Source organism: Ursus arctos, unplaced genomic scaffold (genome assembly GCF_023065955.2).
Source record: "Ursus arctos isolate Adak ecotype North America unplaced genomic scaffold, UrsArc2.0 scaffold_14, whole genome shotgun sequence".
Taxonomy (NCBI): domain Eukaryota; kingdom Metazoa; phylum Chordata; class Mammalia; order Carnivora; family Ursidae; genus Ursus; species Ursus arctos.
In genome coordinates this window covers 39,995,422-40,008,394 of record NW_026622808.1, presented here as the reverse complement: position 1 = coordinate 40,008,394, position 12,973 = coordinate 39,995,422, and the positions used below count along the sequence as shown (strand labels likewise).

General features: G+C 43.5%; 1 protein-coding gene across 7 annotated transcripts in view; it reads right to left on the bottom strand.

Moving 5' to 3' along the window:
• FLNB (filamin B) overlaps positions 1-12,973 on the bottom strand; it is a 139,355-nt gene that overhangs the window by 71,504 nt on the left and 54,878 nt on the right. For all 7 annotated transcript variants that reach the window (XM_026501101.4, XM_044384972.3, XM_026501102.4 and 4 more), the window contains exons 3-4: positions 11,109-11,206; positions 8,693-8,840 (exon numbers count right to left, since the gene is read on the bottom strand). In XM_026501101.4, coding sequence (XP_026356886.1) covers positions 8,693-8,840; positions 11,109-11,206 — 246 coding nt within the window. The remainder of the gene's footprint in view (positions 1-8,692; positions 8,841-11,108; positions 11,207-12,973) is intronic.

The window sequence follows — 12,973 nt, the reverse complement described above, 5'->3', positions numbered from 1 at the left end:
TTCGTCCTCTTACGTGCAAAGAGTTTTAAATTGCTTTATAAAAAGTTTTTGAGAGTAAAATTCAACCATTGTCTCAGTAGGATTTTGAGTTCTGTTTGAGGTGGTGTCCAGGTGGCCTGCAGAGTGGAGGCTAAGGGCACTTGTCTTGCGGGAGAGCAGAGTGATCCGGAGTGTGCCTTCACTGTGAGAAAGCCCTCGACAGCACGGTCCAATCCTCCTGTGCCAGGCCAAGACTTCGAGACACAGACCATGCTTCATGAAATTTTTTATGTTCTTAATTTTGATGAAGTCCAACTTACTGTATTTTTCCTTTTAGGGATCATGCTTTTGGTGTCAAATCCAAGAACTCTTGGTCTAGTCCTAGATCCCAAAGATTCCCTTCTATGTTGTTGATTTTCTGGAAGTTTTATAGTCAGATATGGTCCACTTCGAGTTAGTTTTTCTATAAGGTGTGAAACTTAGGCTGAGGTTCTTTTTTTTTTTTTTTTTTTTTTTTTTTGGCTTATGGATGCCCAATTGCTCTGGAACCATGCATGGAAAAGGCTCTCTTTCCCCACTGAACTGCTTTTGCACTTCTGTCAATAATCAGTTTGCATAGTTGTGAAAATCTCTTTCTGGGTTCCAGATTCTGTTCCGTTGATCCATGGGTCTATTCTTCCACCAGTTATCATATGATCTTGATTTCTGTACCTTGATGAGAACTGAAATCAGGTACATTGACTCCTCCCACATTTTTCTTCTTTTTCACAATCACTTTCCCTACTGTAGTTCCTTTGCCTTGCCACATATGCTTTACACAATAATCTTTTCTCTATCTGCAAAGAATCTTGCTGGAATTTTGATAGAAACCATGCTAAACCTATGTGACAATTTGGGGAGAACTGATATTTTTACTCTTTGACTTTTTCAATCCACAAAAACAGTACGTCTCTCCATTTATGTAGGTCTTTTCGTTGATTGGTGTTAATTCTTCTCGTTAATGTTTTTTGTAGTTTTCAGCATAAAAATCGTACACACGTTTTATTACATTTACACCTATTTCTCAGTTTTTGGAGTGACTGTAAATGGTATGGTATTCTTAATTTTGATGTCCTCACGTTCACTGTGGTAAACCTATATGACATACATTCCAGCATACAGAAGTACAACTGATTTCTGTATGCTGATCTTATATCCTGAGACCTTGCTGAATTCACTTATTCAAGGAGAGTTTTGGGGCTTTTTTGTATTTTGTCTTCTTTTGTTGTAGATTCTTCCGGAATTCCTACACAGACAATCAAGTCATCTACAAATAGGGACAGCTTTATTTCTTACTTTCCAGTATGTGTATCTTTTATTTCCTTCCCTTGCCTGACTGTACTCGCTAAAACCTGCATCATGATGTTGAATAAAATGGTGGTGAGCGTGGACTTCCCTGTCTTATTCCCACTCTTAGGGGGGCACACTCAGTCTTTCACCATTAATTATAATGGTAGGTGTTGACTTTGTTGATATAGCTCCTCTGTATCAAAGTGAAGAAGTTCCTCTCTAGTCCCCTTTTTCTGAGTTCTTATCATGGATGCCTGCTGAATTTGGTCAAATGCTTTTTCTGTATCAATTGATGTGATCATGTGATTTTCCTTCTTTAGCCTGTTAAGGTAGTAGATTGTCTTCATTGATTTTCTTTTTTTTTTTCTTCTTCTTCTTTTTTTTTCCTTTTTTTTTTCTTCTTCTTTCTCTCTTTTTCTTTTTCTTCAACTGAGGGCTTCGAGGGGGGTGGGGGACAGGATAGACCGGTGATGGGTAGTAAGGAGGGCACATATTGCATGGTGCACTGGGTGTTATACGCAACTAATGAATCATCGAAGTTTACATCAAAAACCAGGGATGTACTGTATGGTGACTAACATAATATAATAAAAAAACATTAAAAAAAAAAAAAGCTGTGCTTCATTGATTTTCTAATAGGGTGCCAGCCTTGTATTCCCGGAATAAACTCTGCTTGGTCATGATGAATGATTATTTTCATATATTGCTGAATTCTATGTGCTACTATTCTGTTGTATGCTTTTTTTTTTTTTTTAATTTTATTTTTAAGTAATCTCTATACCCAATATGGGGCTCCAACTTATAACCCCGAGATCAAGAGTCGCATGCTCTGACTGAGCCAGCCAGGCACCCCTATACTTTTATATCTATATTCACAAGGGATTTTTATCTGTAGCTTTCTTTTTTGGTATCACCTTTGTCTGATTTTGTTATTAGAGCAACACCAGCTTCATAAAATGAATTGGAAAAAAATAAAATCAATTGGAAAGTGTTCCCTCCTCATATTTTCTGGAAGAGATTGTGTAGAATTGGTGTTAATTCTTCTCTAAATGTTTGCTAAAATTCTCCAGTAAAACCGTCTGCCTGGAGGTTTCTTTTCCAAGGGCTTTTAAATTATAAATTTGATTTCCTTAATGGTTACAGGGCCACTCAGGTTATCTATTTCATCCTTCCATTCTGCTATGGAGCTTATCCACTGAGTTTTTATTTCAGTTAGTGCATTTTTAGTTCTAAAAATTCCATTTAGCGCTCCTTTTTATCTTCTATTTCCTTGCTGAGCTTTTCAATTTTTTCATTTGTTTGAAGTAGATTTGTAGGCACTTGTTGAAGCCTTTTTACAACAGCCACTCTAAATCTTTTCAAATAATTCTAACATCTCTATCATCTCAGTGTTGGCATCAACTGACTGCCTTTTTTTCACTCAGTTTGAGCTCTTACTTGGTTTTGGTATGATGAGTGATTTTTTTTTTTTTTACTGAAACCTGGGTATTATGTTATGCCATAAAACCTGGGTTTTATTTAAATGTTCTTTTTTAGATGCCATTTTATAATGCTGATCCAGCAGGGGAAGGGAGAGTGCACACCTCGTTACCGCCAAAGGGGGAAGACGTCCAGGTTCCCTGTTCAACCTCCACCAATACTCAAAATGAGGGGGGCTCCTCATTACTAGCAGGTGGAGGTGGGAGATCCAGCTCCCCACTAGGCCTCCACCTGTGGCCGGAAGGGGTAGGAGCACCTTACTGCTACTGACATCATCTACTGACATCTCCTTATTGCTAGGCTGTGGTGAGAGTCTAGGCTCCCCACTTGGTTCTTACTGGTAAGTGGGGGCGGAGAGGCCTCAGTTTTTCCTGGGATGCTTGGCTGTGGCAGAGTCGTTATTGTCTCACGGTGTTCTGTCCTGCTAGGCTGCCCTTTCCTGTTCCTTTGGCCAGAGAGAGCAGGCGTCTCTTTGTGCCTTCCGTGTTTTGGGTGGGTGGCTTCCCAACACCCAGTCTGATACACAGGAAGCAAAAAGAAAGCCCAGGAATTCATTACTATGTCAGCCCTCGGGTCCTGAGATCTGTAGCTGGTTTGTCTTATGCTCTTTCAGAGTCTCCTTATGTTTACCTTGTATAAAATGCCCAGGAATTTTAGTTGTACTCAGCAGAAGAATTTGGAAAAGTATTTCTACTCCATCATCCTGGGAGCAGAAGTTCAAGTATTCTCTTTTTTTTTTTTTTAAGATTTTATTTATTCATTTGACAGAGAGACAGCCAGCGAGAGAGGGAACACAAGCAGGAGGAGTGGGAGAGGAAGAAGCAGGCTCCCAGTGGAAGAGCCTGACATGGGGCTCGATCCCAGAACTCCAGGATCACGCCCTGAGCCGAAGGCAGATGCTTAACGACTGAGCCACCCAGGCGCCCCTCAAGTATTCCTTTTTTAAAAGTTTTTTTATGGGGGCAGCTGGGTGGCTCCGTTGGTTAAGTGTCTGCCTTCAGCTCAGGCTCATGATCTCAGGGTTCTGATTTGGAGCCCCGTGTCGGGCTCCCTGCTCAGTGGGGAGTCTCCTTCTCCCTCTCCCTCTGCCCCTCTGTCCCTCTGCCTGCCGCGACTCCTGCATGCGTGCTCTCTCTCTCTCTCTCTCTCTCCCATTCTCTAATAAAAAATTAAATCTTAAAAAAAAAGTTATTTATGATGGAGAATTCCAAACCTATACAGACAGAGAGCTATCTACTGAAGCAGCCCCGGGTACCTATCACCTCGACGCCACAACTCTCGGCCAGTTCTGTTTTACATCTTCACTCTTACCTCTCCTCTCCCCCTGTATTGTTTTTATACAAATCCTAGACCTCATATCTTTATTTTTTAAAGATTTATTTTAGAGGGTGAGGGGAGGGGCAGAGGGAGAGAAAGAATCCTAAGCAGACTCCCTGCTGAGCATGGAGCCTGACGCGGGGCTCAATCTCATGACCCTGAGATCATGCCCTGAGTCGAAACCAAGAGTCAGACCCTCAAACCGAATGAGCCACCCAGGTGCCCATGGACCTTACATCTTTAATCTCTAAACATTCACTATGTATCTTTAAGAGATAGTTCTAGAATATCCACGTCAAAAGAATTAACAAAAATTCCTTAACACCATCAAATATTCAGTGTTCCTATTCCCTAGGACTCCTCACAATGAAGGGTGCTCATGGCTTGCTCTGCATGAAGGCTTCACACACAACATGGGTTTTAGGAAAGGCTTCTGCTTAGCTCATGGATGCACACTTTCAACACGCCTCACCCCGCAAGCGAGCCCTCCACAAAGATCTGCTTGTAGGTTTCCCTCACCCCCGCCCTCCATCCTGTCAGGGAATGGGTCTCAGCGAGTGGATCTCCAAGTGCCAACGGGCTGCTAACTACAACCTGGCCAATGTCCAAAAGATAAAATTTAAAAAACCTCTCAACCTTTTAGAACGTGGAGGATGAGATGTTCTCTATGTTTTTTGGTTCAGTTGGCAAAAATGTAGCAATGTGGCCACACAAGAGAGACAGAAAACTGTCCCTGCCCTCGGGTTCACCACGGGACAAAGATAGTATCTTAAGGCCCTACCCATGTGGCCTCACGTATGGCCTTCTTGCCTAAAATGGCACTTGGTCCTACTTCAAAAGAAAAAAGGGGCGCCTGGGTGGCTCAGTCGGTTAACCGTCCAACTCTTGATTTCGGCTCAGGTGATGATCTCAGGGTTGTGAGATCGAGCCCCGTGTCGGGCTCCAAGCTGGGCATGGAGCCTGCTTAAGATTCTCTCTCTCCCTCTGCCCCTCCCCACCAACACTGCCCTCCCCCACTCATGCTCAGTCTCTCAAAAAAAAGAGAGAGAGAAACAGACACAGAATTATTGTGTGATCCAGCCATCTCACTTCTAGGTATAGACGCAAAAAACTGAAAGGAGGGACTCAGATACTTGCATACTCGTGTTCACAGCAGCATTATTCACAGGAGCTAAAAGGTGGAAGCAATCCAAATGTCCGCTGATGGAAGAACGCAGGAGCAAAATGTGGCATATACGCGGGGTGAGATATTACTCAGCTTTAAAGGGGAACGAAATTCTGACACATGCCACAACATGGATGAACGCTGAAAACATTCTACTAAGTGAAATAGGCCACACGCAAAAGTACAAATATTGTATGATTCCACTTCCATGGAGTGCCTAGAACAGGCAAATTCATAGAGACAGAAAATAGAATGCTGGTTGCCAGGGGATGGGGGGGCTCTATAGTTTAATGGGACTAGAGTTTCAGTTTGGGAAGATAAAAACGTTCTGGAGATGGATGGTGGTGATGGCCTTACAACACAGTGAATGTACTTAATGTCACTAAAGGGTACATTTTAAAATGGTTAAAATAGGGAATGTTGTGTTACGCATATTTTACCAAATCAACAACAACAAAAAAAAAAAAAAAAAAAAGAAAGAAAGAAAAGAAAAGAAAAAAACAGGTACCTATGCATACATACATATACGGGTGTGTTTTGTTTGGTTTGGTTTTTTTATGGTGTGTTTCCTCCACAAGGACACGCTTAAAAAAAGGCAGACGAGGGGCACCTGGCTGGCTCAGTCAGTGGAGCATGTGACTCTTGATCTTGGGGTTGTGAGTTCAGGCCCCCTGTTGGGGTGTAGAGATTACTCAAAAATAAAATCTTAAAAAAAAAAAAAGGCAGATGAAGGAAATGGCAATGACTAGCCACATTCCTAACTGTAGCAAATAGTCATTTTCTAGAAAACAGCATCGTGAAAGGAAACCGTTTCACATTAACAATGGGGAAGCTGGACAGCCAGTGATAAGGTGACTGCAAACAAGCATTCCATGCCTTGATTAGCTTCAATCCACAACCAATGTTGTCGACAAGAGATTTATTTGGCTGTTTGAAGGTTGTTTTTTAGGATTTTATTTATTTATTTGAGACAGAGAGAGAACAAGTTGGGGGGAGGGGCAGAGGGCGAGGGAGAAGCAGACTCCCTGCTGAGCAGGGACTCCCCCTACCCCCCGCCGACACAGGGCTTGATCCCAGGACCCCAAGTTCATGACCTGAGCCGAAGGCAGATGCTTAGCACCCAGGCGCCCTGGCTGTTTGAAGCTTTTTGCCATGAAGGAAGCACAACCTTGAAAAATCCGAGATTCCTTATTCTAGCTACCAGCTTTGGTTATGGCTCAGAGCAAGCAGTTTTAAAGCAAGCATGCACATGCCAGCCTTCGAGTGAATGCACATCTGGGGAGGGCTTCAGACAAAGTCCCCAGGCCCTACACGTACAAATGATCACACGGACGCCATCTCGATGCCAAAAGGAACCTCAAATGGCAACCGGGTTTCTTCCAGAACTATCAGCCTGTCTCCACTGTTCTAAATCATGCTAAAAAGACAGATGACAAGAACCTGACCACTAAGATTGAGAACCACAAACAGCACCACCGCCTTGGTTCTCCGTCACCTTAAGACTAAGCTGATACCAAGTAGGGAAATGCTATCTTCAAAGGGAATGAGTGTATGGGATATCCTGTTACAAGACAAGGGCTCTGAACTCTTCAGAAAGTCAATGTTATTAAAAACACAAACAAACTGGGGGCGGGGGAGTAGCACCTAGGTGGTGCAGTTGGTTAAGCATCCGACTCTTGGTTTTGGCTCAGGTTTTGATCTCAGGGTCGTGAGACTGGGCCCCGCATTGGGCTCCGTGCTCAGTGTGGATCCTGCCTAAGACTCTCTTCCTCTCCCTCTGCCCCTCCCCACCCCCTCTAAAAATAAATAAGTCTTTAGGGAAATATTTTTTTCAGGAAAATTATTCTAAATTAAAAGAGTCTAAAGAGGGGTGCCTGTGTGGCTCAGTCATTAAGCGCCTGCCTTCGGCTCAGGGCGTGATCCCGGTGTTCTGGGATCGAGCCCCACATCAGGCTCTTCTGCTGGGAGCCTGCTTCTTCCTCTCCCACTCCCCCTGCTTGTGTTCCCTCTCTCACTGGCTGTCTGTCTCTCTCTCAAATAAAATAAAATCTTTAAAAAAAAATTAAAAAAAATATTAGAAGAGTCTAAAGAAACAACAAATACAGTAAGTGATCTTTTTCTTTTTTAAGATTTTATTTATTTGAGAGAGAAAGAGAGAGAATGAGATGGAGAGAGAATCTGAAGCAGACTCCGCACTGAGCACAGCCCAATGTGGGGCTTGATTCCACAACCACAAGATCATGACCTGAGCTGAAACCAAGAGTCGGACGCTTAACCCACGGAGCCACCCAGACACCCCTGTAGTAAGTGAATCTTAATCAGATCTTGGTTTATAAAACAACAAAATCTATAAAAGATGATTTTAGGACAATAGGGAAATGTTCGTATACACGGGATATTAGTTGACATGAAATTGTTAAGTTTCTTACATGTGATCATGAATATTATGGTTACGCAAGAGGATGCCCTATTTTTGGGAGAGGCTTGCTGATGTACTGAGTGAACTGTCACGAAGCCTGCAACTGATGTTCAAAGAATCCAACAATCTCACATCACATAACCGAAACAAGAAGGGCTAGAGAAAACCATTATGTTAGAATGGCTAGAACTGTAGATTCTAGCAGAGGATATAAAAGATATTTTGTGTGTCTAAATGTTATCTCAACTATAGTTGTAAAAATTAAGAAATATAATGCCTTCCTTCCTTTCTCCATAAAAAAGGGAATAAACTGTATCTCACTGTGCTGGTCTTTACCAGAAACCACACTAGGCTGAAATGCGATTGTTCTTAAAAAGCTGGTGTGCTGGAAGTCAGGTGCCAACCAGGACACCGAATGCCTCAAAATGCCTTCAACCCACCATAACGTTCTGAGCAGAGCACGGCCCTGCAGCTGCCTTGGTGATCATAAACAGGAAGTCTCAGCGAGGAAGTGTCTGGGGGTCACAACAGCTCCCTCCCCACCTGGAAATCTGAAGCAGCACGAGCATGACCAAAGGAGAAATGAATCAGCAGCCAGATGACCCGGCTCCTGCTCCACCCCCATCGCTGACAGTGCTGACCCGGCTGGGCACCCCCACCGCCAGTGGATTGGGCCTCTGATTCCTCATCTGAAAAATGGGAACAACAGTCCTCTCTCCGTCCCAGGGTTACTGCACTAAAATCACAATGCAACGAGCTCATCGCTCTCCATCAGGTTAAAGCAGCAACATTTCTTAGAGCCTACACATGTGAAGCAGAAACACTGGTCAATGTTTGGTCCAACAAATGGACCTTGGGGTAAAAAACAGCTGATAAAGGAGGCCTGGGGTGTCTGAAAGGATCAGGCCTATATGTTCTTTATGCTAAGAGTCTTCCTCCTGAAGCCACATAACCATGTCTAAGACCAGAGGACAAGCCTCAAACCCAGCAAGACCAGTGCTTACCTCGGCCATAGGCCCTGGCTTTCTTCGGGTTGAGTTTGGGTTTAAGAGGAGCCCCGGGCTTGAGCTTGGCTTTGGGGAACTGGGACAGGTAAGTCATCACCGAGTGCTCGTCCACATCTGGATGAATAATTTCTTCAGGAGTGATGACCTAGAATAAAGCATGGTAGGTGAATGCCCAGCACAATTCACTTGTAACCGTCAAAGCTTTGCCAATGTCTCTTAAGCCAAGCACTACAAATTTAAAGAAACCGAGTCAACCTCTAAATTAAGTGAAATTACATTAAAACGACCTGCCAATGTCAGTGTTTTTAACCTCTTAGAGGTGTCACTCTTCCTTTTGGAAGCTGAGGACTCGCTGACAATTCTATATGTAATTTCCAGAGGTGCATGCCCACCCCCGCAAAAAAAGCTCATTCACCCTCCAGGGAAACTTTCCAGAAGGGGTAAGCTACATCAAGTGAGAAGGAAGAAGACACAAGTACACATGGGATTGGAGCATATTACCAAAAAGCACATACCCTGTCCTTTTCCTCTCCTCATCTATCCATTGCCTGCATCTCTATTAACTCCATTACTAATAAAAGATAGTAGTAAAAACAAAGAGATAACACGGTGACATATGAGATATGTGGTCTAATATCTCTTGTTACAGACTGGATGTTTATATCCTCCCAAAGTTCACATGCTGACGCCCTAACCACCTGTGTGATGGTCTTAGCAGGTGAGGCCTTTGGGAGGGTAAGTAGGTTGAGATGAGGTCATGAGGATGGAGCCGCCATGATGGGATTAGTGCCCTCATAAGAAGGGAAGACCAGACCTCTCTGTCTTTGCCATGTGAGGACACAGCAAGACGCCAGTTGTCTTAAGTCACAAAGAGGGCTCTCCTCACCAAGCACTGAATCTGCTCACATCTTGCTCTTGGACTTCTAGCTTCCAGATACGAGAAATAAGCCTCTGTTGTTTCCACCATCCAGTCTATGGTATTTTGTCATACAGCAGCATGAGCTGACTGAAATGGGTTTCAAGACACTATGAGCTGTTCAAAGACATAGGGAGGAAATGAATTTCTCCTGACATGTAGCCTAGGAGCAACCTTACGCCCATGCCGGACAGGTGGTCCCCCCTGGAGGCAGCACAGCCTCGGGTCCACTACTTGACCCAGCCCTGAACAGTACCAAAAAAATCCCTCTGCCCCCAAGAAGGGTGCTGGGGAGCTAGGATGCTACTCCTCAGACCCAACAGAAGGCTCTGTGTCAGGAACCAGGTTAACCGAATGCGGATGAACAACATATATACCCAGCTTCCCTCACTCCATGATAAAACAGAACAAAACAAAACAAACAAACAAAATCACCAGAAAACATTCTGCTATTTGGCCTTCAGCAACAAAACAGCTACTTGGGTTTCACAGTTGCCTTCACCCATTCCATAAAATGTAGGAGATGCGCTGATTTGACGTTTCTTCTAGGCAGCTCCTTCAACAACTAACTATACAGTGCCAACATCACATGAACGTCAAAAGGAGATGGTTTTCGGTTTAGGAGGAGATGAAAAACATACCACACCACTTACTAAGGGTGGAAGAGCTAAGAAATGGGCCATGAAGCAGAGACATAATGTCAAAACCAAACCAAAGAAATACAGACGAGTTTTTCTACCTCCCAAACGATCCTATTACAAAAGCCACGGAACTCAGCTCTGAACACCAACGTAGACCATAATGTAACCTGTAGTGGGGTCCTCCATCCATGGCACTGGCTACTTACAACTGCTCTTGACCAGGGCTTCAACATGGGACTGTGGGGGAGTTTTTTAGCTTCCCTGGAGAACCTTAGAAGACGGGACCTCAAGCACACAATGTGGCTACTGCCGATGGTATCCAAGAGTTACCCACTTTCCAAGTTCTCTTGTTATAGTCCTGTGATAGGATTATGAGCAATACAAATTCTTCCGCAATTGCCAATAATGGTAGGTTATCCTGGTTTAAATTTTTTTTTAAAACTTCTAAGTCCTGTGACTTCCCCTAAGATATTGGGTTTAAAAAAAGACTTTTTAAATACGTAAAAAGTGGTCAAATATTGGCCATTTCTTACAGTGCAACCCTATCATTAAAGTCTACATTTGCAGTCTGGTGTCCCAAGATAGTCTTTAAGATCTTTGGAGCAAAAATACTACAAAATTTGCCACATGTGACAAAGAGCGATGTGAAGATTTTTGAATGATCTACAAGCACCCAAGTCAAGGAGAACCTATTATTATGGGTAAACTGAGGAAGATGGGCATGTGCCAGAGGCAATACTCTTTGAAGGCCCATGCTGAGGAGGACTGTCAGACCCAAAGTGGCATCCACAGAGTGCCAGAAGAAGCTGGAGGATGGAAACAGCCTCACGGAACATGGCGCTGCTTGTACTCATACCTGTGGGACACCCAGCCAGTCGTCTGCTTGCTGCATAGCTTCCCGTGCATTATCCACAGGCTTTCGTGGATCCCACGATTCCCAGTCTGGACACAGACCTGTTAACATAACACAAAAGATTCTGTTAGTATCTGACTGAAGAGATTAAAGGAAGCCCTGTGCTTCTATTCAGCCCCCTTGGTATCTTAATTCAGAGAACAATTTCTTCCAAAAATCACGATCAGTTATATACCTTAAGGGCAAAAAGTATCACAGATATGAGTATGCCAGAGTGGAAACTATTCTGAGACTAAGCTGAGACTTCTCCTTCAGGCTCTTATGTTCTTGCATTACCATGGACATTATCTGTTCCTTGAAGTGTGGTATAAATAAAAAAAAGGTCTGTAAAACTCCTTGGGCCTGGTGCCTTTTTGCAGGAGACTTTTGTTTTCCTCCCACCACCTTCATACTTCCTGGTCACTAAATGTGTAGGATTCACACCAGCTGGATACCCTGCAATTTAACTCAAAAATCTGACATTATCTATGTGGAGTTAGTGTCAGATTCCACAGGTGGAGGTCTCAGTCCCATAAGACTGCCCTCTTCCTGCACTTTGGATGTCACCTGCAAGTCCAGGTTCTCACCTGGGCTTCTAACACACCAGCTATAAATCAGAGGTTCCCACAACTCTCCTCAATTCATTTACTAGAGTGGCTCACGGAACTCAGGAAAACAGTTTAATTGCTGATTACTGATTTATTATAAAAGGATACAACTCAAGAACAACCCGATGAAAGAGATGCTCGCGGCAAGGTATGGGAGAAGGGGTACAGAGCGTCCATCCCCTCTCAGGGTGTGCCACCCTCCCCGTACCTCCATGTGCTTACTGACCTGAAAGCTCGCCCAAATCTGTAGTTCGAGAAATTTTATGGAGGCTTCATTATGTGAAGTAGGCATGATTGATTAAATCACTGGCCATTAGTGATTATTCAATCTCTAGCCCCTGTCCCTTCCCTGGAGGTCAAGAGAATGGGGGTAAAAGTTCCAACCCTCTAATCACATGGTTGGTTCCCCTGGCCCCAGTGCATGCGTAGGGGCTGTCCAAAACTCATCTCATTAACATAAACTCAGGTGTGGTTGAAAGGAACCATTATCATGGCTCTTACCACTTAAGAAACTCTAAGGACTTTTGGAGCTCTGTGCCAAGAAAGGGACAAAGACCCAAATATATATTTCTTATTATAAGTCACAATCCCATTCCTAGATACATCTAAAAACACTATGCTAGCATCTGTATAGTTCAAAAATCCACATGCCCAAAAGCCCAGACCTAGAATCATCTTAAAAACCTTTGTAAGCACGAGAAGTGTTAGGACTGAAGTAAACATCCACAGGTTTAAACTGGTAAAGAGGTATCTTAAAATGTGTCTGGAGGTGGAGGCAAGGAAGAAGGTGCCGGGAAATTAACTAATGCTAAGCTCTGAGTCAGTTCTGGATAACTGCAGCTTATAGGCTCTCAAGAAGAATGAGGCCTGGAGTCAGTCCTCCCTCCCTCCCCAATACAGACTAGCCAGCTCTGTTCACTGCACGGTGAGAACCACTAGCTTACTAAAAATGAATGTGACCAGCATATATTCAGAGTATTCATAAATGGAAAATATGATTATTAGAGTAAATTTTTTATTAGAAGCAATTTTGGGGGTGCATATAAACACGGGCTCTGGTTTTTCTACTGAGTGTGTACCAGCAAACCCTACCCATCAATCTAAACCCTCCAGTGAGGATAATTATTACCTTGGTGTACTCTCAACCGCTCAGAAAAGGGTGGAAAACCTCCAACTGGATCCCAACCAAACACTATTTCATAGCCATGCAGAAAGAAAAGG